At 43.6% G+C, this 27,604-nt stretch overlaps 1 protein-coding gene across 1 annotated transcript in view; it reads right to left on the reverse strand.

Moving 5' to 3' along the window:
* ARG2 (arginase 2) overlaps positions 1 to 27,339 on the reverse strand; it is a 34,612-nt gene extending 7,273 nt beyond the window's left edge. Inside the window, exons 1-4 of the mRNA XM_055437404.2 lie at positions 27,150 to 27,339; positions 26,144 to 26,216; positions 4,266 to 4,443; positions 1,669 to 1,828 (exon numbers count right to left, since the gene is read on the reverse strand). Coding sequence (XP_055293379.1) covers positions 1,669 to 1,828; positions 4,266 to 4,443; positions 26,144 to 26,216; positions 27,150 to 27,260 — 522 coding nt within the window. The 5' untranslated portion in view covers positions 27,261 to 27,339. The remainder of the gene's footprint in view (positions 1 to 1,668; positions 1,829 to 4,265; positions 4,444 to 26,143; positions 26,217 to 27,149) is intronic.
* Positions 27,340 to 27,604: the final 265 nt, after the last annotated feature.

Genomic DNA, 27,604 nt, shown 5'->3' on the forward strand with positions numbered 1-27,604 from the left:
CTGCCTCTTGAGAAATCTGTATGCAGGTCAAGAAGCAACAGTTAGAAGTGAACATGGAACAACAGACTGGTTCCAAATCAGGAAAAAGTATGTCAGGTTGTATATTGTCCCCCTCCTTGTTTAACTTATTTGCAGAGTATATCATGCAAAATATCAGGCTGGATGAAGCACAAGCTGGAATCAAGATTGCCGGGAGAAATATCAATAATCCCAGGTATGCAGATGATACCACCATTATGGCAGAAAGTGAAGAACTAAAGATCCTCTTGACGAAAGTGAAAGAGGAGAGTGAAAAAGCTGGCTTAAAACTCAACATTCAGAAAACTAAGATCATGGCATCTGGTCCCATCACTTCATGGCAAATAGATGGGGAAACAATGGAAACAGTGACAAGCTTTTATTTTCTTGCGGTCCAAAATCACTGCAGATGGTGACTGCAGCCATGAAATTAAAAGACGCTTGCTCCTTGGAAGAAAAGCTGTGACCAACCTAGACAGCATATTATAAAGCATAGATGTTACTTTGCCAGCAAAGGTCCGTCTAGTTAAAGCTATGGTTCTTGCAGTAGTCATGTATGGATGTGACAGTTGGACTATAAAGAAAGCTGAGCGCTAAAGAATGCTGAGTGCCGAAGAATTGATGCTTTTGAACTGTGGAGTTGGAGAAGCCTCTTGAGAGTCCCTTGGACTGCAAGATCAAACCTGTCAATCCTAAAGGAAATCAGTCCTAAATATTCATTGGAAGGACTGACACTGAAGCTGAGGCTCTAATACTTTGGCTATATGATGTGAAGAGCTGATTCATTGGAAAAGACCCTGATGCTGGGAAAGATTAAAGGCAGGAGAAGGGGACAACAGTGGATGAGATGGTTGGATGGTATCACAGACTCAATGGACATGAGTTTGAGCAAGCTTCAGGAGTATGGTGATAGACAGGGAACCTTGGCATGCTGCAGTCCATGAGATCGCAAAGAGTCAGACACAGCTAAGCGAATGACCTGAACTGAAGGTGGCCTTGGTTTCTCATTAACTTACCTAAATAGCAAGAATACTGCTGACTAGATCTTTTCCACCTCTTTGCACACTATTGAATTGTTTACAGATTGGTTCTCGAGATGGGAACCAGGTTATGTTTCAAGTCCCCAAGAGTCAAAATGTGAATTCTGCCTAATGAATAACCTTTGTACTGTCCTGGTTTAACTTGGTCCCTTACTGAGGGGAGGGATACACAGATTCTAGTCCATGCCTAGCATGAGGTCTCATGTCTTCTGAAGAGCCTGGGAAAACATTACCGAGGTAATCATGGTTTTAATTTGTCTTCTAGACTGGTGGGTCCAGGAGTGAGGCCCAGGAGCTTCTTACCAAGAATTCTTCAGGCTGGAGGTATATCCATATCACTAGAGGGTACTGCCCACTACCACATTCCTTTATTATGAGATGAGATTATGAACCACTCCAAGAGCAGGGCCCGTGTGCTAGTCATCTTTATGCCCCCAGCATCTAGACTATCTGGTCCAAAATAAGTTTGGTGAACAAATGAAGAAGTGGGGAACATCACTACCATCACCATAAATCTGTCCTTCACAGAAGTCTTACTGAACTAGATTCTCAGAGCCCCAGGAGAACCCTTACGACCTGCTCGACATTCTCTTCATTTCAGCCCACAGACCTTGTCCCGTAGTTCTCTGAGGAGAAATGAAACTGGCTGTCCGTGTAGATTTCCAGATGAAGTGGTGAGGGGTGTATTGATGTCAGCATGCGCATCAACCCAGATCACACCAAGGTCTGGGCAGTGTCGGGCATGGCCACTGATGGTACCGATTGCCAGGCTGCAAAGAACAAATAAAATATCTTAAAGGCCCCCTGCTTGGCAAACATCACTAATAACAAATATCCTCAGCCAACACAGCTCACACTTTGTCCTCAGGGCGAAATCATTGAGTCTGGATTTGGATAAGAACAGAGTCTGGAGGCTCTAGATTGAGTCTGGATTTGGATAAGAACAGAGTCCCTGGGACTGTCATTCCCAAAGACAAATCCTGAATAAAAGACAGGGAGAAATGGAAGGCTCTAAAGATTCAAAGCTGACAACTGGTTATTCCTGTGGTGTGCCAGGTGTCATTGCTGCCCCTAAATTCCTTTAATTGGATCCATTAGCCTTGGCCCAGAAAAGGACCCAAAATTTTTGTTCAACAAATGAAATCCTGTTAAAGAGTTGATCAGTATGTAACAATTCACTAGTACTACTTAATATCTCTTGAGAGACCAAGAAGAACGAATTACTTTTAAAGAATCAGTTATATTAACTTTTTAAGAATAAAAATTTGTATTACCGCTTTTTAGAAAGATTATGTGATGCTTCCTAAAAGGAGAAGTCAGCGTTTTAAAAGACATTAACAGGGCAACCCAATTAAAGACCTCATTAGATCACTGAATAAAACAGAAGTTTATTTGCATGTTCTATACATTAGCATGACATTCAAGTATTGTTAGGTGTTTCTGGTTTTTGCTTTGCTTGTCCTTGGTCTCTGCTTACATTAGCCAACTGTCTTGTCTGAACTGAAGGAGTACAGCTGATGAAATTGTGTTTGGAAAGCTGCTCAAGCTTCCCAGAAACCAAAGAATTTGTGCTCAGGGCAATGGGCAATGCAGCTTAAGCATCTTAGGAACTAGCCACAGTCAACCTTTTGGTCATTATACCCTGAGGTAGCATTTTAAGCCCTGTGTGCCATGCAGGACCTTTTCAAGAGAGAACATGGTATGGTGCTAAAAGCACTGGATCAATTCAGAAAACTGGGGGTCTTTCTAGGAAGAACTGTGTGAAATAGGACAAGTCATCTAACTTCTCTAGACTGCTGTTTCCCGTTCTATAAGATAAGGATAATAATAATATTAAGTCGGTTTGATGATCAAAGCAGTAGTGTATGTTACACTGTTACAGGGAGCTGAGTGACTGAACAATGCCTCTTTCTTTAAAATATTCAACAGCTGTTCAGATTATACACACACCCCTTCCTTTCTAGAATCTTCCAGACGGCCTAGGTTTTAGCAGTGAGAGGACTGCAATCTTGATACAAACAAAAGAAAAACCAAAGATTGTAATTGCAGTAATAAGTGGTCCCTAAATAGTAAGCCAACCAGAAAAGAGATAATAAATAAATGAAAGAGACAATAAATGAGCTCTCAGAGCTCAGAGAGCACTGAGCTAAGAGCAAGAGACCCACCTTGAGTTATTTAATCAATTTCAGTAGAGAATCTGGGACAGACTTCCTTACTTTCCCTAAAATTTTATTCTTAATGAGGAATCTACCTGTCTTTCCAGTTCTGTTAATTGATCTGAAAAGCTGAGTAACTCAGGGAAGTTGCTAGATTTGATTTCAAAAGACAATTTAATTGCCCATAGTGGTCACAATGGACTTGAATCCAAGCTCTACTACTTCCTGGCCCTAGATGTTATCCAGCCTCTGTCCCTCATTGTACCCAGCAGTGAATTAGATAAAATAGTATCTGACTCATGGCACGGTTTTGAGGATTAACTGAGACTATTAAATGCTTGATATTCCTAGTACTTCCATGGCATTTTTCTTTCTACCAAAAAAATCATTACTTAGCAGAAATCATACTCCCCGTGAAATCTGACTAGTCCAGCCCAGACTGATCTCTTCCTTCTGAGATGTAGAATTCAGTATTTTTTCCTCATTCCATGTGTATTTATGTCATTTAATTCTAATAGATCACAAGTATACAGTACTCCTTGGCACTGCTTGACAACTCATCAGAACAGTACTCAGTAAAGTGCATGCTGATTCACTGAGAGGAAGGATCAATAAGCCACCTAGGGTCCATACTGTGGAGGTAGAGAAAGTATTCACATGCCAAGTGGGGGCATTTCTAACAAACCTATAAGCAGAAATGCTTAAAAAATAAACTCAGCCTATCAATGGATCCCTCCAATTCTAAATAACCAAAATGAAAAGTCATTAGAAGTTTTAAGGAAGTTTTCCAAGAAGTAAGCATGCAACATACCTTCTAAAAATTTTTCTTAGTCTAACTCTGAACTTGTCCTCATACTATGTGACACATCTTACAAAGGAAACTACATGCCTCAAGTGGTTCCTGATCTTAGACATGAAAATGCTATGTACATGATACCCTAGAAATTCTAGAGTATTTTACTCTCCATGAAGAAACTGAGACAAAGAAGCTAACTGATCAGCCCAAAGAACCATGCAGTCCAGCCCGTCCACCACCCTGGCTTCCTCTTACCTGTGGTCTCCTCCAACTGTGACACAGCTGTAGCCACCTGACACAGCTCGGCTAACCACCTCCGCTAGTTCCTGGTTGGCCAGGCCCACTGAGCGAGGATTCACTATCAAGTTGTTATAGAGATCATCTTTGGGAACTGGAGTAAAGTTCAAATCTCCGAAGTCTTTAAGGTGGCAGCCTAGAAATGAATGAGGGATGACAAGAGTAATCATGTTATTCCCACTTTTACTGGCCTGGGGTCACAAATAATAGTTGTAACAGAGTACACATCAGGGTAACTAAAACCTCACGCTACAGTGGCAGGATTCTCTCCATCCTCCCAGCAATCCTGTGGGGTAGATCCTTTTAGGAATATCATTTTGCAGATAAAGAAGCTGAATTTTAGAAAGTTAAACCCAGCAATGTTCACTCACTTAACCTACCAATCACAAAACTGGTCGCAATTAGAGCTCAGATAGCCTCAAGTTACAGAGTGAAAGTAAAATACCAAGAGGAACTGAAAGGATTTACAGAAAATTAATTAGCATTAATTTAGAACAAAGAAACAAATATAGGAATTTTCATAATATCAACTTTTTTAAAAATAAAAGGCCAACCTGAGTACCTAAATATCTCTTATGTTTAGGAGGCTTTTTTTTTTTAAGTAATTAATTTTTTATTGGAGGCAAATTATTTTACAATATTATATTGGTTGGTTTTGCCATATATTGACATGAATTCGCCCCGGGTTTACATAAGTTCCCCCTCCTGAACCCCCCTCCCACTTCCCTCCTCCCTTTATCCTCCCTCTGGGTCATCCCCGCACGCCAGCTCCGAGCATCCTATAACATGCATCGACCCTGAACTAGTGATTCGTTTCACATATGACAACATACCGTGTTTCAGTGCCATTCTCCCAAATCACCCCACCCTCACCCTCTCCCACAGAGTCCCAAAGGCTGTTCTATATATCTGTGTCTCATATACAGGGTTATCATTTGCATCTTTCTAAATTCCATATATATGCGTTAGTATACTGTATTGGTGTTTTTCTTTCAGTTCTTATTTACAAGATCCCAAACACTTGCAACTGCTCAACAGAAAGTCTTAAGACTCACAATCCTATTAGGCACTTACAGTATGCCATTCTATAGGTGAGGGAACTGATGCAAGGCCCGAAGGTCACACAGTTTCTAGGTGTCAGAATCAGGATCCCAATTCAGGCAGTCTCCCCCAAAGTGTGTATTCTAGACTATGCAGTTGAGACCTCAAAGACTCCCTCTTGATTCCAACACTGTAAGAACTAAACAGCCCTCTCCGAGGAGCCAGCAAGACAGCAGAAGGGGAGCAGGCAGCAGTGGATCTTCCACAAGCTCACCCACAGGGGTGAGCACCCAGTGGGTGACACAGCTGCATGGCACCCCATGGCCTTGGTAGAAGCTCCTGGGCAGGACCAGTCTTGGGGATCGACCCAAAGAGAAGCCATAGGTACTAAAGTCATCCCACTCAGATGGTGGGTGTCTACAACCGCAAGACCTTCACCCGGGTGGAAACCAAGTCCAAGATTACTGGACACTACCTGGCTGAGTTCTTCATCACCTACAGGCCCAGGAAGCATGGAGCCACCCACTCTCCTCCTGCTTCATCCGCCTTGAGTACCTGTTTGGCCAGTAAAGGCACAGACTTCTCTTTAAAACAAACAAAATGAGCTACTGGTACATTCTGACAGTAAGCTGTAATATTTTCCCACCCAGGCAGGGTTCACAGTATTCCAGCAAATTGTGGCATTAGTCACTCTACATTAACCTTTAGTAATGGTCCGTCTAGTCAAGGCTATGGTTTTTCCAGTGATCATGTATGGATGTGAGAGTTGGACTGTGAAGAAAGTTGATCGCCGAAGAATTGATGCTTTTGAACTGTGGTGTTGGAGAAGACTCTTGAGAGTCCCTTGGACTGCAAGGAGATCCAACCAGTCCATTCTAAAGGAGATCAATCCTGGGTGTTCATTGGAAGGACTGATGCTAAATCTGAAACTGCAATACTTTGGCCACCTCATGCGACGAGTTGACTCACTGGAAAAGACTCTGATGCTGGGAAAGGTTGGGGTCAAGAGGAGAAGGGGACGACAGAGAATGAGATGGCTGGATGGCATCACCGACTCTGTGGACATGAGTTTGAGTGAACTCCGGGAGTTGCTGATGGACAGGGAGGCCTGGCATGCTGTGATTCATGGGGTCGCGGAGAGTCGGACACGACTGAGCAACTGAACTGAACTGAACTACATGTTAATCTTTAGTGTAAGTACCAATCTTTCAATCTTAACCACTTATATCAATAAGTCAGTTACATTTAAGGTGAGGACTAAATAATCTAACACTATCAGGAGATCTGAGTAAACAGAATGTTAGAACAGCTTGTATTCTTAAGGGCCTCCTTCTCCAACTGGGATCCAAGTATGATGAGGGCAGGGGCAAGGGGTAGGTCACAGGATAGACATCTTAATGTCTGCAGAGATTTGTGTTAAAGATCTGGATTAAGACCAGCACAGAGCAGTCTTGAATGGAAGTTGTACAGTTTGAGCTTTACCTCTTGAACCCAAACTCAATCCAAAGCCAAACTTCTGAGAGAATGTAGAAACTTGAGAAGCCATGGTCTGGAACATAAGGCCAACAATGGCCTGAAACATAAGCCCAACCAAGGGGTCACCACTAGTAAGGATACTGGAAGCAAAACAGACTGCCTTATCCTATTCTCAATTAAAGGTAAGATGCATATGCAGCTAGACTTCTGTGTGTATCTTCTTCGTGTACCACTGCTTTTTTAAAAATAACATGAGAGATCCGAAACCAGAGAAGATCTCAATGACTAAATAAAAAGGAAAGGTTCTGGAGGTAGAATATGAAAACAGACCAAAGATATTGGGAACCAAGAGAAAAAAATAACCAAATAGAACAACTATAAAAAATTTTCTTAAAAGTCTTTTAAAAAGAAAAAAGACACGAGTGTGGTCACTATTAAGAGGTAGAAGAATACACAGAGGAACTATACAAAAAACATCTTCATGATCCAGATAACCACCATGGTGTGATCACTCACCTAGAGCCAGACATCCTGGAATGCGAAGTCAAGTGGGCCTTACGAATAAAGCTAGTGGAGGTGATGGAATTCCAGTTGAGCTATTAAAGATCCTAATAGATGATGCTGTGAAAGTGCTACAATCAATATGCCAGCAAATTTGGAAAACTAGAAGTGGCCACAGGACTGGAAAAGGTGAGTTTTCATTCCAATCTCAAAGAAAGGCAATGTCAGAGAATGTTCAAACTACCCCACAATTGCACTCATCTCATATGCTAGCAAAGTAATGCTAAAAATTCTCCAAGCCAGGCTTCAACAGTACGTGAACTGAGAACTTCCAGATGTTCAAGCTGGATTTAGAAAAGACAGGGGAACCAGAGATCATATTGCCAACATCCATTGGATCATTGAAAAAGCAAGAGAATTCCAGAAAAAATCTACATCTTTATTAACTACGCCAAAGTCTTTGTGTGGATCACAAGCTGAGGAAAATTCTTCAAGAGATGGGAATACCAGACCATCTTGACCTGCCTCCTGAGAAATCTGTATGCAGGTCAAAAAGCAACAGTTAGAACTGGATATGGAACAACGGACTGGTTCCAAATTATGAAAGGAGTATGTCAAGGTTGTATATTGTCACCCTGCTTATTTAATTTATATGCAGAGTACATTGTGCAAAATCCCAGGCTGGATGAAGCACAAGCTGGAATCAAGATTGCTGGGAGAAATATCAATAACCCCAGATACACAGATGACACCACCCTTATGGCAGAAAGTGAAGAGGAACTAAAGAGCCTCTTGATGAAAGTGAAAGAGGAAAGTGAAAAAGCTGGCTTAAAACTCAACATTGAAAGAACAATGAACATGGCATCTGGTCCCATCACTTCATGGCAAATAGAGGGGAAACAGTGACAGACTTTATTTTATTGGGCTCCAAAATCACTTCAGATGGTTGACTGCAGCCATGAAATTAAAAGACACTTGCTCCTTGGAAGAAAATCTACGACCAACCTAGACAGCATATTAAAAAGCAGAGACATGACTTTGCCAATAAAGGTCCGTATAGTCGAGGCTATGGTTTTTCCAGTAGTCACGTATGGATGTGAGAGTTGGACTATAAAGAAAGCTGAGCACCAAAGAATTGATGCTTTTGAACTGTGGTGTTGGAGAAGACTCTTGAGAGTTCCTTGGACTATAAGGAGATCAAACCTGTCAATCCTATAGGAAATCAGTCCTGAATATTCATTGGAAGGACTGATGCTGTAGCTGAAGCTCTAATACTTTGGCCACCTGATGTGAAGAACTGACTCACTGGAAAAGACCCTGATGCTGGAAAGACTGAAGGCAGGAGGAGAAGGGGACAACAGCAGATGAAATGGTTGGATGGCATCACCGACTCAATGGACATGAGTTTGAGCAAGCTCTGGGAGTTGGTGATGGACAGGGAAGTCTGGCGTGCAGCAGTCCATGGGGTCACAAAGAGTTGGACACGACTGAGTGACTGAACTGAACTGAAGGTCACTATTTACTGAAACTCAAAATATGGAAGGACACTTTGGATTTAAGAGAAATAAAGCATTAACTTTCAAGTTAATATTAGGCCTTGTCACTGTTGCAAGACAGTCTTGTGCTGGACAGATTCTATGGCAGTGCCTATATTTGGATGTTTTAACTTCCCTCCAGTGCTCCAGTGCTAAGTTGCTTCAGTCATATGACTCTTTGCAACCCTATGGACTGTAGTCCGCCAGGCTCCTCTGTTCATGGAATTCTCCAGGCAAGAATATTAGAGTGGGTTGCCATGCCCTTCTCCAAGGGATCTTCTTAACCCAGGGATCGAACCCATGTCTCTTAAGTCTCCTGCATTTGCAGAATGGTTCTTTATCACTAGCACAACCTGGGAAGCCCCTTTAACTTCCCTATCCAAGTTTATCTCAGCATCTCCTTAAACCACATCAAGCATTTAGGCTCTTCCTAGGTGTTTTATGTTAGGTGTATAATTAGAAAGGGTTTATAATCTAAGTAAATAATGCTAATATTAATTTTTGAAGGCTAACTCATTTAATCCTCCCATAACCAATAAGAAATAAGTGAGAACTAAAGTGATCAGCCTGCTGGTTAAGTGACAGAACTTGAGGAACGCTCAAGTCCAATCATGGAATATAGGATGTAGGCTTTGATAAGCACAACAGAAACAGTACTAACTGGGCTCACTATTGTTTCAGTTCAGTTCAGTTCAGTCGCTCAGTCGTTCGACTCTTTGCGACCCTATGAATCACAGCACGCCAGGCCTCCCTGTCCATCACCAACTCCTGGAGTTCACTCAAACTCATGTCCATTGAGTCGGTGATGCCATCCAGCCATCTCATTCTCTGTCGTCCCCTTCTCCTCCTGTCCCCATCCCTCCCAGCATCAGAGTCTTTTCCAGTGAGTCAACTCTTCATATAGGTGGCCAAAGTATTGGAGTTTCAGCTTCAGCATCAGTTCTTCCAATGAACACCCAGGATTGATCTCCTTTAGGATGGACTGGTTGGATCTCCTTGCAGTCCAAGGGACTCTCAAGAGTCTTCTCCAACACCACAGTTCAAAAGCATCAATTCTTCGGCGATCAGCTTTCTTCACAGTACAACTCTCACATCCATACATGACCACGGGAAAAACCACAGCCTTGACTAGACAGACCTTGGTTGGCAAAGTAATGTCTCTGTTTTTTTAATATGCTATCTAGGTTGGTCATAACTTGCCTTCCAAGGAGTAAGCGTCTTTTAATTTCATGGCTGCAATCAGCATCTGCAGTGATTTTGGAGCCCAGAAAAATAAAGTCTGACACTATTTCCACTGTTTCTCCATCTATTTCCCATGAAGTGATGGGACCAGATGCCATGATCTTAGTTTTCTGAATGTTGAGCTTTAAGCCAACTTTTTCACTCTCCTCTTTCACTTTCATCAAGAGGCTTTTGAGTTCCTTTTCACTTTCTGCCATAAGGGTGGTGTCATCTGCATAGCTGAGGTTATTGATACTTCTCCCGGAAATCTTGATTCCAGCTTGTGCTTCTTCCAGCCCAGCATTCCTCATGATGTACTCTGCATATAAGTTAAATAAGCAGAGTGACAATATACAACCTTGACATACTCCTTTTCCTATTTGGAACCAGTCTGTTGTTCCATGTACATGACTGTTGCTTCCTGACCTGCATACAGGTTTCTCAAGAGGCAGGTCAGGGGGTCTGGTATTCCCATCTCTTTCAGAATTTTCCAGTTTATTGTGATCCACACAAAGGCTTTGGCATAGTCAATGAAGCAGAAATAGATGTTTTTCTGGAACTCTCTTGCTTTCTCCATGATCCAGCGGATGTTGGCAATTTGATCTCTGGACCTCTGCCTTTTCTAAAACCTGCTTGAACATCTGGGAGTTCACGGTTCACATATTGCTGAAGCCTGGCTTGGAGAATTTTGAGCATGACTTTACTAGCGTTTGAGATGATTAAGTGATTAAGAACTCAAAATATGAAGGCTTATGTTGCTGGTCTTAACTGTTCCAGTTCATTACAGAGCTGAATCAGAGAGGGGACCACGTCATCCTGACGCAGCCTGACGCAGCTTTCTCCTATAATGCCTGCTGCACCAGTAGCATTGTAACACCCGAAGGACTAGTGGAACAGAGCGTAAGATTGGTTTCTAAAGAAAATGAGGATCTGAAAGAAGAAATGTACGCCTTGTTTGGAAACAGTTGAACAATTTAATAGGAATGAGATGTCTGCATACTGGAGCTAATCAATATGAGGTTATAGGGAACATAAATTATGACCCACAGGCTGTTTCTGAGGTGTAGAGAGGTTGATGGGAGGTTAATTTTTTTGTTAAGAGCAAGATGAACTGAGTAAAGTTAAAGCAATCAATTTGAGTGCTAGTGGCAAATTTTCTGGTTCAATAAACAAGAAATGGTCTCACCAATTTTAATGAATCTTGGAATAATAGTGAAAATTGCACATATTATAACATGGAATAGCTACCATGCTGGAGGGAGCTCTCTCTTCTCAAATCTTTTGTGCTTCAGATCAACTCATCTGCAAGTCTAAATTGGAAGAGACACAATATTCCACTGCTGCTCTTTCCTCTTTTAGAAGGTACTGTAAGATGAAATAAACCTGAAACTTCCAAGGAAGCTCTCATATCAAATAGATCTGGAACCAACTGGAAAGGGCTCTCATTTTTCATTTGCAGTGGGGAAAAAAGTCAAGCCCTATATATACTGGCACCGCCTCACTGCTTCTCTCCCCAGTGCTGGAAATAAAAATACACTACTACTCTGATCTTTTAGGCCTGGATGTTACCTTTGGCCTTGATAAACCTCTCAGGTTCCATCGGAGTGGAACGAGAACACAAGTGCATCCACAGAATGATGCAACAGGAAGAAATGAAAAGAGCCCTATCTGACCTTAGCAATGTCTGCAAACAGCACTTCTATTTCAGGGCCCTCATCATCAGAGAATTCCTGAAAGAAGCCAGTGACAGGAAACCAGGGAAAGGAACAAAACTTGTCTCTCTCTGCCTACCATGTAGTACTGGCTAGATGCTTTATGGAGAGCTGCTAATCCTCACTGCTTCCTCTGTTGGTATCCTCATCCACATACTGCAGAAGAAATTCAGCAAAGGTAAATGGCAGCTACAGTTCAGAGCATGCCTGAATCCTCCTTTGGTTAGAGAGCAGATAAGAATATTACGAGTGAGCAGGCATTTCTCCAGCAGAAGGGCACGCCGTTCTCTCTGCTGCTCTACTTGTACTTACAGGTAGCTTTGGCTGCTCCCAAGGCCTCCAGCAAGTCAAGAGAGATGGGTCAAGGGGGTTGACACATGGGTGAGTATAGCAAGCCACAGGGAGCCTATTGGCGGAATATTAGACTTGGAGTAAAGCTCAGAGTCTATTGTTGTTGTGCTGTTGTTTAGTCGCTTAATTGTGTCCAACTCTTAGCGACCCCATGGGCTATAACCCACCAGGCTCCTCTGTCCAGGATTTCCCACACAAGAATGCTGCAATGGACTGCCATTTCGTCTCTGGGGGATCTTCCCGACCCAGGGACTGAACCCATGTCTCCTGCTTGGCAGGCAGATGAGCCACCTGGGAAGCCCGAGAGTCCATTAGTGTACAGTCTTTTGAACTGTCCTTGAATAGGATGAGTGCTTATGATTTGTCAGGAATAATGAGTCAGTGAAACGTGCAGAAAAACGAAGACTCTGAGTTCTCATTTGGTGCCAAGAGAACACTGGTGGCTCCTAAAGTTACAGATTCATATATTGTACATGGCAGATTTCATCCCACAGAAAGGGAATTCCTGGTATTTTAAAAGGACTGCACCTGCTAATTCTTAGAACCTCAAAGTTGTACCTGGAAGACCAACTTATTGAAAACAGTTATAATGCTACTATAAGACCACAGTTGAGGAAGGCCAGGGAGAGTGGGACAGGGGGCTCGAGCATGGAAGGTTAATCCCGGCATCCAGGCTGGTCACTTCAGACATGTGCATCTAACACATACCGGACTTAACCTCAAGATCAGCTGATATAGACCTGGTGTTACTAGATGCCTATGCATGAATGTGATCCTGGTGTAAAAAAACCCCAACACAAAACAAGCTCGAAAGTTTGGCTCAAGACATGTAACAAGAGATGACTTGCAACACCATTTATATTTATATTCTATTCTATTCATATTTATATTGTTTCCTGCTAATTGGTTTTCCAGCTACATCTGAACTTCTTGCCGAAGGAGAACAGGGCATCACCTGCTGAGAATAGGCTTAGTGATGTATGCCCCTCTGTACCCAACTCATGTCAACCCTCCAGGCACTTCTAGACCATGGTGAGCCAGCCAGCTCAGCTTTCTCAGGCAGATCGTCAGTGGACAGATGGCAGCCTGATTCCAGCACAGGCAGGGGCAGAGAGAAGAAAAGGGTTCCTCTGGCTTCCAAGTCACTGCAACATAACCACTTTCCCTCATTCCAAACAAGACTGTTAAGCTTCTCTGAGAAAAAGATCTGTTGTTAACATGCTGACAAGGTCTCAAGCTACTTCTATATCTAACCACAGAAAGAGATGGCAATGCTCCCTGGGGCTAAAATATTGTTCTTTAGAATATGCGATCTTTTTTCTTTTTTAAATTCTTGATACTTCACCTTGTTCCAGGAAGAACTGAAAGGGTGGGTGACTACTAAGGCTCTGCCAGTGAACCAGTCCACATGTGTAGCTCCCTGCCCTAGACCTGGGCTAGCATCCCAGTGAGTTTCCCAAGGTACCTCAACAAACCAGACTGACCACATTCCACACATTCCATGGAGACCAGGTGGCCAGGGTGGCTCATGTGGTCACAACAGATGCAAAGGAAAGACTTGCTGACCTCTGGCCCCTGACTCCCCAGAAGAGTCAAGATCTCTAACCAAGTTCAGTCTCTTAAGTGTGCCCCACCCTCACACAGTCGTTAGTTCAAATAAGGTAACAAGGAAAAGCCTACACACACTAAGGGTCACGTTGTATTAGTTCAACTGGATGAGGCATCTTTGAGGTTTTTCTCTCCACCCTACCCTTTTTCTTACAACAGATGGTGTAATTTAAGACTTCCCAAAACTTGTTTGTAATATGTCATTTTGAGAAGGACTAGAGTTTTCGGTGAGAAGTAGCCAATACACACAGGCCCATTGATTTCTCATCACAATGGCTCCTAAGGAGTCCAGCTCTCACACACAGTTCAAATTTTCTACCTTCCCTATAAAAGAATTTAAAGGCACGACCAGTTTCATTTGGGACACTGATTCTCCAAAAGCCCTAACCACAATGCCACACCCCGCTGTGACTCAATTCTCAGTCACACAGGAAGGTATTGTCTACTTCTTTTCCTATTCTGTAATTCTGGTTTCTTGGGATAGAGGAGGGAGCCAGAAAGATGCTTTCTATATTCTTATCAAATCTTAGCATTACTACATCTATTACAGGAATACACCCTCCCTACCAGGAGAGATTGCTTATTAATAGAGAGGACAAGTAAATGTATTCAAGCACTAAGTTATTTAAAATAACCACAGTAATCCCTTAGGTTCTAGGCCTCTGAACAGTACTGTCTTGGATATGAAAGGAACGATGCCACTTCTGTCTAAAGCACTAGAGGTCAGCCTTACTTGAAGCAGTCATCATTGGATACTCAGGTTCTAGATTAAGACCAAGCATGTTTCAGAAAAGGAGGCAAAAACTGGTCATCGCTGCTTACCAACACTTAGTGTGACTAAGTTCATTCAACTGGTAGCCCAACACCTTGTAAGAATTAAACAATTTGATACATGACAGATATATAGATTAATATATATAATCTGATAATAATATATCAATTTGATATATTATTTATTGTCATACAATTTTTAAATCTGGGAAACTAGGGAGCTCCTAAGGAGCAAACCATTTTGAGAGAAACGAAGTTGTGATCCAGGAAAATCCCATGGGTCATGATGGGAATGAAGTTCCAGAAGACAGCCAGAATGCTTCGCCCCCATTTCTTCCTTCAACAAAAGCTGACTGTGTGCTGACTGTGCGCCTGGCTGCAGCCTTCAGGGTGCTCACAGCCTGGTCAGAAGATAGGCGGGGAAAGCACAGACCGGTGCTAATTGTGATGACGCCGTCAAACACAGGGTGTGATGGGAAGAGTCACAAGAAGGTGCTGACTCAGACCCAGGATGAGCCAAGAGGGCATCTCAGAAGAGTCGGTATCTGAATCTTGAAGGTTTTAGCCAGGAATAAAAGGAGAAAGGCTTGCCAAGCAGAAAAGGCATATAATGCCTTCAGCCCTACACAACAATGCCCAGGGACCATCAGGGATGACTGCAGAGAGATGAGGCAGGAACAGGCAGGGTTCAGGTTCTATATGCAGTAGGAGCTACTAAGGTTCAAGTCAGGAGGTGACAGATCAAATCTGCACTGTAGATCTGGTGATCTGGTGGCCTCTGGAAAACTGCCTGGCCTACAGAAGAGCAGCCGCCCGAGGGGCTATAAAGACAAGGCGTTGGGAGAGAACTGACAAGATTCCAGCAATAATTAAGAGGGTTATGGGGGAGAAAGGGTTTGCCCTCCAGCTTTCTGGCTCTGCTACCACCTGTGATAAGAAGGCACAGGGAAAGGGGGTAGAGATGATGGTAAGTTCAGTTTTGGATGCACTGACATTGGGGTGTTAGAGACTATCCTGTTGATCATACACAGGCACGAGTTAATGGCTCAATTCAACAAGTTAAAGGCTCAACAAGTATTCAATGACTGATGACATCACTTTGAATGAAAACATGTCACCTGGTGGCTCAGATGGTAAAGAATCTGCCTGCAATGCAGGAGACCTGGGTTTGATCCCTGGGTTGGGAAGATCCCCTAGAGAAGGAAATGGCTACCCACTCCAGTATTCTTGCCTGGAAAATTCCACGGGCAGAGGAGTCTGGTGGGCTACAGTCCATGGGCCCACAAAGAATCGTATGTGACTGAGCAAAAGAAGCAGAACTGCCAGGAAAAAAACCAAAAAGCTGGACCTGAATTTGACCAAGAATCTAGATTCAGTAACCAGGTGACAGGAAATACAGAGGACAAAGAACATGTCACAGAATGCTACAAGGATGCCATCTGCAAAATCCAACCTGGCAGATTCTACAGACAAATGACCTAGTTTCCTCTACAGATCAACCACAAGTATAAATCAGTTGGGCACTGTGAATCTTAACTGCATAAAGACAGATACAAATTGAAAATAGACTTAATTATCCCTGTTGAAAATAAGGGTAGACTTTTCCCCTCCCTGTGTTTCAGAATTTCTTTCTCTGTCCTTTTCACATGTAAGCAATCTTTACGACTAAATAGGCCTCATAACCTAGGAATGTTTCCTCAAGGAGCTGGGAACCACTTTTTGAAATGCAAACATCCAGGGTCTCAACTTCCCAGTTCTAAGGGCATGGATGTTGGGCTCCTTGCTTCAATTTGCCAAAAAACTACCTCCCAGGTTAAGATGTGAGATGTTTGTTTCCCCTCTAGATAAAGCCAGTCAACTAAAGTAGTCCTTCCAAGTTCCATGATAAAGTTAGAATAAGCTGCATATGATATTTTTTCCAGTAGTCATTTATGGATGTGAGAGTTGGACTATAAAGAAAGCTGAGCACAGAAGAATTGATGCTTTTGAACTGTGGTGTTGGAGAAGACTCTTGAGAGTCCCTTGGACTTCAAGGAGATCAGTCCTGGGTGTTCATTGGAAGGACTGATGTTGAAGCTGAAACTCCAATACTTTGGCCACCTGACGTGAAGAGCTGACTCATTGGAAAAGACCCTGATGCTGGGAAAGATTGAGGGCAGGAGAAGGGGATGGAAGAGGATGAGATGGTTGGATGGCATCACTGACTCAATGGACATGAGTTTGGGTAAACTCCGGGAGTTGGTGATGGACAGGGAGGCTTGGCATGCTGCAGTCCATGGGGTCACAAAGAGTTGGACACAACTGAGCAACTGTACTGAACTGAACATGTGATATAACTGTGTGCATGCTAAGTCGATTCAGTTGTGTCTAACTCTTTGCAATTCCGTGGATTGGAGCCCACCAGGCTCCTCTGTCCATGGGATTCTCCAGGCAAGAATACTGGAATCGGTTGCCATGCCCTCCTCCAGAGGATCTTCCTGACCCAGGGATCGAACCCGAGTCTCTTCCATCTCCTGCATTGGCAGGTGGGTTCTTTACCAATAATGCCACGTGGGAAACCCTGTGACATAAGGTCAACTATCAAAGTCTTCTAACTGGAGGACTAGTTATTAATCTTGAAAACATGGATTGTCCTGCACCTGCTTGGCTATAGAAAAGAGGAAGATTTCTTTATCTTTGCAATTTTTCAGCAGATTGCCTGATTTAATGCTTATTCAAAATAAACTGTTTTCCTTCTCTATCACCTTTGTGGACAGGTTCTCAGTTGAGAAATTCTTTTAAATTATATTTCCCTGATACTCTGTATTTGATACTAACTTATTTTAGATGCAGTAAAGTATTATAGTTAATTTTAAAGCTTTCTTGAATTTTGAAGAAATACAATGAAATATTTGCAGATGAAAAAAACATGATGTCTGTTATTTGCTTCAGAAGGTATGGAGGTGGGATGAGAAACATTGCCAGGTATGGATAATTGGTACTAGGTGATGGACATCAAATTCATTATGTTACCATCTCTACTTTTCTTATGTTTGAACACTTCCATAATAAAAAAGTTAAGATACATGGAAGTCAGCTGGTATATAAGTTTGGAGCTGGAAGGAAAGGGAATTTTAAGTGTTGGAGATAAAGCTCTGGAGGCATCAATGTACCAGTACCAGGAAGGCCATGGAAATGGACAAACTGCCAACCAAGGCAGCATAAAGCAGGAGGATCAAGGGCAAAAACCCTGATGAATACCAACATGTAGGTGGCAGAGAATATTGCAAAGAAACCTGAAGAATTAAAAGCAGAAGAGGGTGGTGTCAGTTTCAATAAGGATGGCATGGTTAATAGTGTCAAATGTGAATGTTGCAGAATCTACCGTATTAGAAAGTAGGAGGTCAGGGACCTTAGCAAAATCAGTTTCATTGCAGTGATGGCCCAGGACACCAGGTTATAGCAAGGAGATGTGTAAAAAGGCAGTGGGGAAGCCCAGACAGTGGCTCTGAAGAGAAGCAAAATCTCTGGACAAGGGCTAGAAGGCTACATTTGGCAGACAGGGGGTGGGAGGTGGGTAAGATTTGCGCTGAATTATTGAAGGGACAGGTTAGTAGACAGGTGCTGAGAAACAAGGGAAAGAAGGGCTAAGTGCTGGAACAAGGTCACTCGGGAAGTAGAGAGGCACAGGCTGTAGACCACAGGGAGATGGCATGGCCGAGAATCACTTGTCCAGTATCTGCTCTTCCCTTCCTCCAGAAAGAATTCTATTAATAGCTGAGGCGTGACCCCCTAGAATAGACTAAATTTAACATCTTCCTTCCCAACTGGCTATGGCCATGGGACATGCTGGGGCCAAGAGGATAAGCAGAGGCATCCTCCAGCAATGTCCTGGGAACTTCCCTTACGGGAAAGTGCAGGTTCTCCCTCTGCCCACTTCTTGGTTCATTCTCCCATCCTGCCACCAGAAACGAGGCCAGAGCCTTAAGCGACCATTAGATAGAGAGGCCTTGCTGGTAATGCAGCAAGATAAGAATCTAGGTCTGAATGTCAAGGAACTGGGCCTCCAAACCAGCTCTGACTTCTCTCTAGACTCTCTTTCCTGGAGAGTGAACTGTTTTTCTTAAAGCACTGTTATTTGGGACTTTCATCACGTGCAACAGTACCTGCCTATCCAGGAAGGACTGGATACCTCATCCTCTAAGGAGAGTGTCATAACATCTTTGTTCAGTTCAGTTCAGTCGCTCAGTCGTGACCGACACTCTGCGACCCCATGAATCACAGCACGCCAGGCCTCCCTGTCCATCACCAACTCCCGGAGTTCACTCAAACTCATGTCCACAGAGTCGGTGATACCATCCAGCCATCTCATTCTCTGTTGTTCCCTTCTCCTCCCGCCCCCAACCTTTCCCAGCATCAGAGTCTTTTCCAGTGAGTGTAGATACAACTAATTGGGGGGATGATGGGGAGAAGAGCTAGAAGTTAAGGGAGTTCATACTTGAGTTGGAAAAACAGAATTGTGGGTAGGTTTGAAATAGCCATCATGAGAAATACAGGAATTTCAGAAGAAGCTGGAGACCATAACTTTATGATGGTGCCACTCAGCTTATTCAGCCATGATGAACTGAGAAGGCAGCTGACTGCCCCAACTGAGGGGCTAGGTTGTATATGGCAAGTTGTGAAGCTCTCAACTACTTCTACTGCTGACTGTATGACCTTCAGGCCATACTTTTTTTTTCCATTCTCAGCTTTTATTTATAGAACAGTGTGCTAAATAACAAGTTGAAAAATTTTCAAGCATACAGCATTATTATGTCCCTAAGAAGTTTGCTTTTGAACTGTGGTGTTGGAGAAGACTCTTGAGAGTCCCTTGGACTGCAAGGAGATCCAACCAGTCCATCCTAAAGGAGATCAGTCCTGGGTGTTCATTGGAAGGACTGATGCTAAAGCTGAAGCTCCAATACTTTGGCCACCTCATGTGAAGAGTTGACTCAATGGAAAAGACTCTGATGCTGAGAGGGATTGGGGGCAGGAGGAAAAGGGGACGACGGAGAATGAGATGGCTGGATGGCATCACCGACTCGATGGACATGAGTTTGAGTGAACTCCGGGAGTTGGTGATGGACAGGGAGTGATGTGCTGCGATTCATGGGGTCGCGGAGAGTCGGACACGACTGAGCGACTGAACTGAACTGAAATGAACTGAACTGAACTGAAGAAGTTACAACCTCAAGTGAACTTCCTTGTTCTTAGAATATTCTAATTCATTTTCAAATTTTAAATTGTGGTAAAATACACATAAATTTAAGTTATGGTAAAATACACATAAAAATAACCATCTTAATCACTTTTAAGGGGTATTAAGTACATTCACATTGCTAGGTAATGATCACTACCATCCATCTCCAGAACGCTTTCTTATAAACCTGAAATTCTGTACCCATTAAACCATCTCTCTCCATTCCCTCTTCTTCCAGTCCCTGAACCACCATTCTACTTTGCCCCTATGAATCTGACTACTCCAGGTGCCTCATAAATGGAATCATATAGTATGTCTTTTTGCAACTGGCTTATATGACTTAACATAATGCTCGAGGCTCACCATGTTATAGCACATGTCGATTTCCTTTCTAAGGCTAATTTCCTGTTGTATGTTTGTACCGCATTTTGTTTATCCATTCGTCCATTAAGGGACGCTTGGTTGCTTCCACCGTTTGACTAGTATTATGAAGCATGCTGCTATGAATATGGGTATACAAACATCTCTTCGAAACCCTGTTTTTCAATTCTGTTGAATATGTGCCCAGAGTAGAATTTGTAGATCATCTATTAACTATTTTTAACTTTGATAAAATGCCATTCTGTTTTCCACAGTACCTGAATGATTTTATATTCCCACCAACAGTGCGCAAGGGTTCCAATAGCTCCACATCCTCACCAACAACTGTTATTTATTTTTGATGCTAGCCATCATAATGTCATAATTTGCTCTTAGGAGTAAGGATCCTATAAGAGCAAAAGTCTATCACAGTGCCTAGAACATAATAAAGGTTAGCTATCAAACAACTTTGAAATATAAGATGTAAGTTAAATTCTGTGCTGCCTTTTTCTAAGCAGGAAAGATACAGTTATATTAAAATTTGCCAAATCCACCCAGTAATGCCTATATTCAGATTTGCCTATATTCAGGCTCATCAGTGATGAGTGCTTTTGCCAAGGCATTAGCAAATTACTAATTCCAGAAAAGCTTAACACACTCCAAAAAGAAACCAGACCCATTAGCAGTCACTCCCCATTTTCTCTCCCCAGGGTCCCTGGGAACCACTAATCATTTACTATATAGATGTGCCTGCTCTGGACATTGCATGTAAATGGATTTATACAATATGTGGTCTTCTTCCTTCTTTCACTCAGCATCATGCTTTCAGAGTTTATCCATTTTGCAGCATGAACTGGCAATTCATTCCTTTTTGTGACTCATTATTCCATTTTATGAATATCATGTTTTTTCTTAAATCTCCTACAAGAACCCAGATTTTTGGCTGTTCTTGAAAAACTGGAGGTTAGAGTATAGAAAGGCCCTCCCCTTTCCTCAAGACAATCACTGGAAGGACCTTAGGAGTAGCTTTTTGTTCCCTCAACATTCCAGGCACCTTTCTATCTCAGGGTCTTTGCACTTCATTTACTGCACTTACCTTCTTCTTGAAATGCTCTTCTTTCAGATAAGCACATGGTTCCTTTCCTTATCTCCCACAGGTCTGCTCACAGGACCCCTGCTCAGTGAAGCCTCCTCTCTACATCTGCAATGCTTACCCCATCCCCCAACGCTTACATTCATTTCTTTATGTCATTACATCTGACATACTGTATGTTTTAATTATATCAGCTTCCAACCACCCCTCATTAGAGTGAGAGTTCCATGATAAGAGGTATTTCTGTTTTGTTCACTATTGTATTTCTAGTATCTAAAGCTTAGTAGTGCTCAAGTTTTTTGAATATACAAATTAATGAAATTGTGGGCTTCCCTGGTAGCTCAGATGGTAAAGAATCTGCCTGCAATGCAGGAGACCAGGGTTCTTTCTCTGGGTCAGGAAGATCCCCTGGAGAAGGGAATGGCTACCCACTCCAGTATTCTTGACTGGAGAATTCCATGGATAGAGGAGCCTTGCGGGCTAAGGTCCATGGGATCACAAAGAGTTGGACACGACTAAGTGACTAACACCTGCAGACAGACACAATGCAAATTAGTGAACTTGTTATAGTTTTTAGCGACAAAAAGCTGATCCTAAAAATAAACCTATTGTTCAGTCACTAAGTCATGTCCAACTCTTTGTGACTGCGTAGGCTGCAGCATGCCAGACTTCCCTGTCCTTCAGTATCTTCTGGAGTTTGTTCAAACTCGTGTCTATTGAGTCGGTGATGCCATCCAACCAACTCATCCTCTGTCGACCCCTCCTCCTCCTGCCCTCAATCTTTCCCAGCATCAGGGTCTTTTCCAATGAGTTGGCTCTCCACTGGAGAATAGAATGGCAAACCACTTCAGTATTCTTGCCTTGAGAACCCCATGCACAGTATGAAAAGAAAAAAAGAATAAACCTAGAAATGTTTAAACAGCTTTGACGCATACTTTGTATTAGTTGACATTTTAAGTGCAATGAGTTTTGGCAAATATATGTACTCCTATAATCTCCACCATGCTTAAGATACAGAACACTGAAAGTAAAATTATTAATAAGTTACAGTTAACACACTAAGGTCGGTCTGTTTACCATAGTCAGGCATGCCTAGAACTTGATGACGTTTTCAAGTTTTAGGCTTGGGACTTCCCTGGTGGCCCAGTGGTTAATACTCTGCCTTTCCAATGTAGGTTTGTCCAGTGAAGATACTACTGTAGCTGTCAAGTCCACTACTAGCAGGTAGGAAGCACTGCAGTCTGCATGGCTGACCCCACGGACAGAAGCTACTGCTGGAACTGCCGCCACCATGGCTCCTCACAGAATGAAATCTTTACTGCTCTGTCCAGAATGTCAAGACAAGGTTTAGGATGGGTGTTTCTATTGGTAGAGCTGAGGTCAAGTGCCCACAACCCTAGTTACAACAAAAATGAAGTGGAATGTAGATGGAGAGAAGTCTGAAGAGGTAGTTGAGGGTCAAATTATAAAGGATCTTTTTTCTGAATATTCTTTTTTAAAAAAAAAAAAGTATTTTGCTCCACTGGGTCTTAGGTGCAGCATGTGGGATTGTCAGTCTTCACAGTGGTATGCAGGATCTTTTTATTTTTATGTGGACCTTTTTACAAATCTTTATTGAGTTTGCTACAATATTGTTTTTGTTTTATGTTTTTGTTTTTTTGGTCACAAAGCATGCGGGATCTTTAGCTCCCCTACCAAGGACCAAACTTGGGAGGGAGGTAATGAATTTTGTTTCCATCCTGTTGAGTTTGAGACATCTGTGACAGTGAGATGAAGCTACTCAGAAGAAAGCTGGAGGAACACTGGTGACATGAGCACTTGAGAGCTGGAAAGAAGAGGAGGATCCCACAAAGGAGTCCAGGAAGGACCAGGCAATGGGGGGAAGGCTCAGGAGACAGCAGTGTCTTGGCTTACAGGATATTTCAGGAATAAAGTGGTGTATAGTAGAGAGGTCCAGCAAAAAAGAGGCTGACAAACCAGTAAGCTTACTCAGGGTAGTTTCAGTACAATGGTGGGATGGGAGCCAGGCTGAAGCATCATTATCATAAAACTATGTGTGTGATGGCTACCATTCTCTACCAAACATTGAAAGCACACCAGACCCCTGCACTCACATAGCAATGTCCCAAAAAAAACAGCTCTGATATGTCTATGTTTAAACTATCTCCGACTCTCTATTGGTTCTTGCTGAAGCAAACCAGATGCTTAGGTCTCAACCAGAGATTCCTGCCCTGCTCTCCAATGGAGCACCAAATGGGACAAAAGCATAAATGTCCCTCACTTAGTTGAGGGGAACAATGGCTTCCTGAACTCCAGAACCCTTGGCTGATCTCGGGAGCACGGTTCATTTAGGCTGTCGTTTCCGTGGCTGCCATCACTCCTTACCACAGATGGATCAAATTACCATAATTACCATTACAGACACCTCAAACTATTAGTCTCAGTTTATAACTAGTTTACCCACAGAACATTCATTCCCCTTCTGGAGGAAAGAGTGCAAATTACCATGACCATAAGCGCTAACTAGAATCAGGAGCAATGGCCCTGCACCTAAGCCTTGCCAGAGAAATTACATCTTCATTTCTCTCAGGCTCTCTTTATATACTAAAGTGGTCACCCAAGAGAGGAACCACTGAATGACCTAACTAAGCCCAGGGAAAGGAACAAACAAACCCAGACAAAATCAAATACATTCATTCAAGGGAACAGGAAGTTTAACTGATGCCATGGCAACACCAGCAGCCTGTGACATCAGAGCAGAAGGCAAGGAACAAAGGGATTTGTGAGCTACCTTTCCACGGGTCTTCTCTCCCTTGAAATTTGACTCATGCTGCTTATTTGGTACTGTTTCAGAATAGTGCCATTTAAAACTTCTCTTGGTACTTTTCTCCAGCATCTTCTTGGAGATTAGCCAAAACCACATGCTGGAAATCTGCTGAGTGCCACAATCTTATTAATATGCAATGAGATCCTATTTCAGACTGCTTGTAATACCGGGTTGCCAATCAGCTACAGGGTAAGGACATAAAGTGTAAAACTAAAAATATCTGGAAAAAATTAAAGGGGAGACCAAATAAACTGAAGCTTCATCATCACTTTAGGTTGGAAATTTACACAAGAAGTTTTTGAGCGAGTGGAATTTTTAGGGAGAATGGCTTCCCCAGGTTGGAGTGGAAAAATACCAGGCTCTGTGGCCGGAAAGAAGGTCTACAAAGCATGAGCAAGAGAAGCTGCTATAAACGTTCCCCTCCCCCTCATTCAGCAGCGGCAACTGGGTATTACTAACCTCCCCTGTAAGAAGCTACAATTGATTCCAGTCAGGAGTCTCTTAAGGCAGAATAGAATGAGCAGGCAATTTTAAACAAAGCTAGCCTCAGTTTATCAGATGGGCTGCAGGTTTACCCAGTATTAAAAAATAGCGATTAGCAGAAATTGCTTTCCTCAGTGTAAAAGACACTTTTAAAAAGAAAAAATGTACAGCTGATTCAGAGAGACAGTATCTTCATTTATGGGGTTCCCTGGTGGATCAGACGGTAAAGAATCGCCTGCAATGCGGGAGACCTGGGTTCAATCCCTGAGGTGAAGATCCCCTGGAGGAGGGCATGACAACCCGCTCCATTATTCTTTCCTGGAGAATGCCCATGGACAGAGGAGCCTGGTGGGCTATAGTCCATGGGGTCGCAAAAAGTCAGACATGACTGATCAACTAAGTACACACACTTTCATTTATAAGCAGGAAGAGGGGGACGATCTCATCCCATCAGGTAACTTGTTGACACATGAAGAGTAAATCTTCTCTCTCATCTTTGGTGGTAAACTTGGAAAGTTATTAAAGTGACCAATTATAGTTCTTTCTTCAGTAGGTTTCTTTATTATTTAACAGAAAAATTTTCAATATTCAAACCAAGACACCACATCCATATGTAGCCAGAGGTATATGAAGGGACCCTCAATTCAAGGTGATTTTGGAGAGTTCATTAATCCTGTTTTAGAGGGAGATGACCCACCCCTGGAATGGACTCAGTGATCAGCAGAGATTTCTAAGCAAGCATGGGGAGGGGATTTGTAGTCCACCTAGCCTCTGTATTACTGTCTCCAGGACCTATAGTTCCCTACTGCCACGCCTTTTGCACTTTATAGCTCCAGAAGAGATATGTGAATGATCCTAATATAACAGAGAAAATGGCCTTGAATAGCAGCTAGAAACATTTGAGTTCAATATAAGAAAGTTCTTACCATAAGGGTATTGGAATTTGGTGCCCTGTTACTAAAAAGGTTTTCCATTACTAGACGAATGGCATATAATCTGTGGGTGGGATTTACTTCTGGCTTTGTATGTTTAGAACACTATCCTGATTACAAGACAGCAATATTACTTTTGATTATCTGGGTTGTCTGTGAAAATGCCCATGCCTGGGTCCCACTTCAGAGCCAGAAAATCAGATTCGTCCTCAATGAAGCCAATGAATCTCTATGTCTGACAAGTAAACCAAGTTATTTTCATAATCAGGGAAGTTTGGAGAACACAGATCTAAGTTTCTGCTTACAGTCATAGCAAGTTCTTAAAATTAAGGAGGAAACAAATGACTTGAAGACAGGAAATTGGTTAGACGGATGAATCAGAAGGACCTCTGAGTTAGGAGAACTAGAATTTCGAAGAAAGGCTGACTGTCCAGTGGGAGCGGGAGCCAGCATCCTCAGCACCACTTTGCAGTCATCAGCACTTGTTCCAGGTCCTGCCTTACTCCACCTCCTTGCCTTCCCCATTTGCTCTTTATTGCAAGAAGATTTTGCCTGAAGACTCCTCCACAGATCTTAAGCTGCAGGTGAGATCCAAGGGAGGATGGGAAGCGCATTCCAAGCACACCGTGCAGTTCCAGGATATAAGAGAATAAGACTCTGAACTGGCCTATTAACAGCCTTCAGACTTCTAAAATCCAGCCACTCACCCAGATCCGACAGCCTTTTCAGCAAGCCAGCTTCTCTTACTGCAGCGGGACCATATTCCACTCCTTTTCTTTTCTGTAAGTTAAATTAGAGCTAGATGTGAGGGAAGATGACTGAAAATAAGATCATTTTAGTCCACAAAAAATACAGAAGTTTGCAACGGTATTCTTAGTTTCCAGCAGATCCCTCTGGAAACCTGTGACAGTATCAGCCCCTCCTTTTATTCTTTTAATCTGAGTTCTGGTCATTTCAAACACTTGGAGGGAAGGAGGAGAGAGACACAACCACTGGATTCAAATCAACCTCCCAAGCCACTCGGTGTCGGGAAGGGCAGGCGGAGATAAGACTGAGGCTGAGCCAAGTCAGAATCTGGCTGTCGGGTGCGTGCGTCGCTGGCCTGGGCTGAGCCCTGGCTTCTCCATCAGTGAGCTCTCCATGACTGCAGATTTCTTTCATTGAAGAGAGGACAAAACAGCCCCTTCAGTCTTCCCGCCGCTGGAGAGAGAAGCGCCGACTTCCTTTCCAGTGAACGCTCTTTCTGAGAATAGACCCTGGAGGCTTAAATCCTCGGTCGCTCTCTTTAGCCTCTCCGCCCTCGATTTTCTACCGGGGATTCTCCTCGGTTTCTCCTCCTCCAGCCCCTCCGTGAAATCCTCTCCCGTCTTTCCTCTCCTCCATCACCCAGAGGGGAACCCACCCCTTTCTCGCTCCTCGGAGGGGAGGCCGAAGAAACCCACCAGGCCGCTACCGCCGGTCCGCCTCGCAAACAGGGTGCCCTCCATCCCCTCCCTCCTTTCCCATCTTCTACCCGGGGGGAAAAAAATCCCACGTGCTCTCCCGGTGTCCAATCGCCGGAATCCACCACCTCATCCGCCTCTCCGTTTCTCCCCATCCTCTCCTCGCCTCCTCGTTCTTTCCACCGGTCCCGATTTTCTCCGGGGCTCGAGTGAGGGGCTGGGGGGGTGGGGAGAGGAACCCTACCCCAAAGTGTCAGGTCCCAGTCCTCACCTGTCCCTGGGAGAATGGGGCTCCAATGACAGCCACGGAGTGGACGGACTTCTTCCGGACGGAGTGCACTTGCGTCCGGAGGAGACGCGAGAGGTGACTCCTCAGGGACATGATGGGCAGCGCAGGAAGTAGCAGACCCAGGGGGCTGCTGCGCGCTGATCGCCGCCCGAGGTGAGCGCCGGGGCCGGCAGCGCTTAAAGCCTACCGGCGAGCGCCGCCCCGCCCCGCCCCGCGACGTCACCGCCGCCCGGCCCCGCCCAGGCCCCCGCCGCCTCGCCCCCGGCCAGCCCCCGGCACACCTTCCTGCAGGCCCCGCCCACCGCTGCTCCGCGCCCCTGCTCTCGCTGATGTCACTTGGCTCAGGTCCGGGCTCTCGGGCCAAGGACATGCCCCTGCCGCTGACGCCACAGGGCCAAGATCGGGGGCCTGGCCAATAAGAGGGAGGTCCCGGAGAG

Source organism: Moschus berezovskii, chromosome 9, assembly GCF_049115385.1.
Source record: "Moschus berezovskii isolate FMDL1 chromosome 9, NW_MosBer_1.0, whole genome shotgun sequence".
NCBI lineage: Eukaryota > Metazoa > Chordata > Mammalia > Artiodactyla > Moschidae > Moschus > Moschus berezovskii.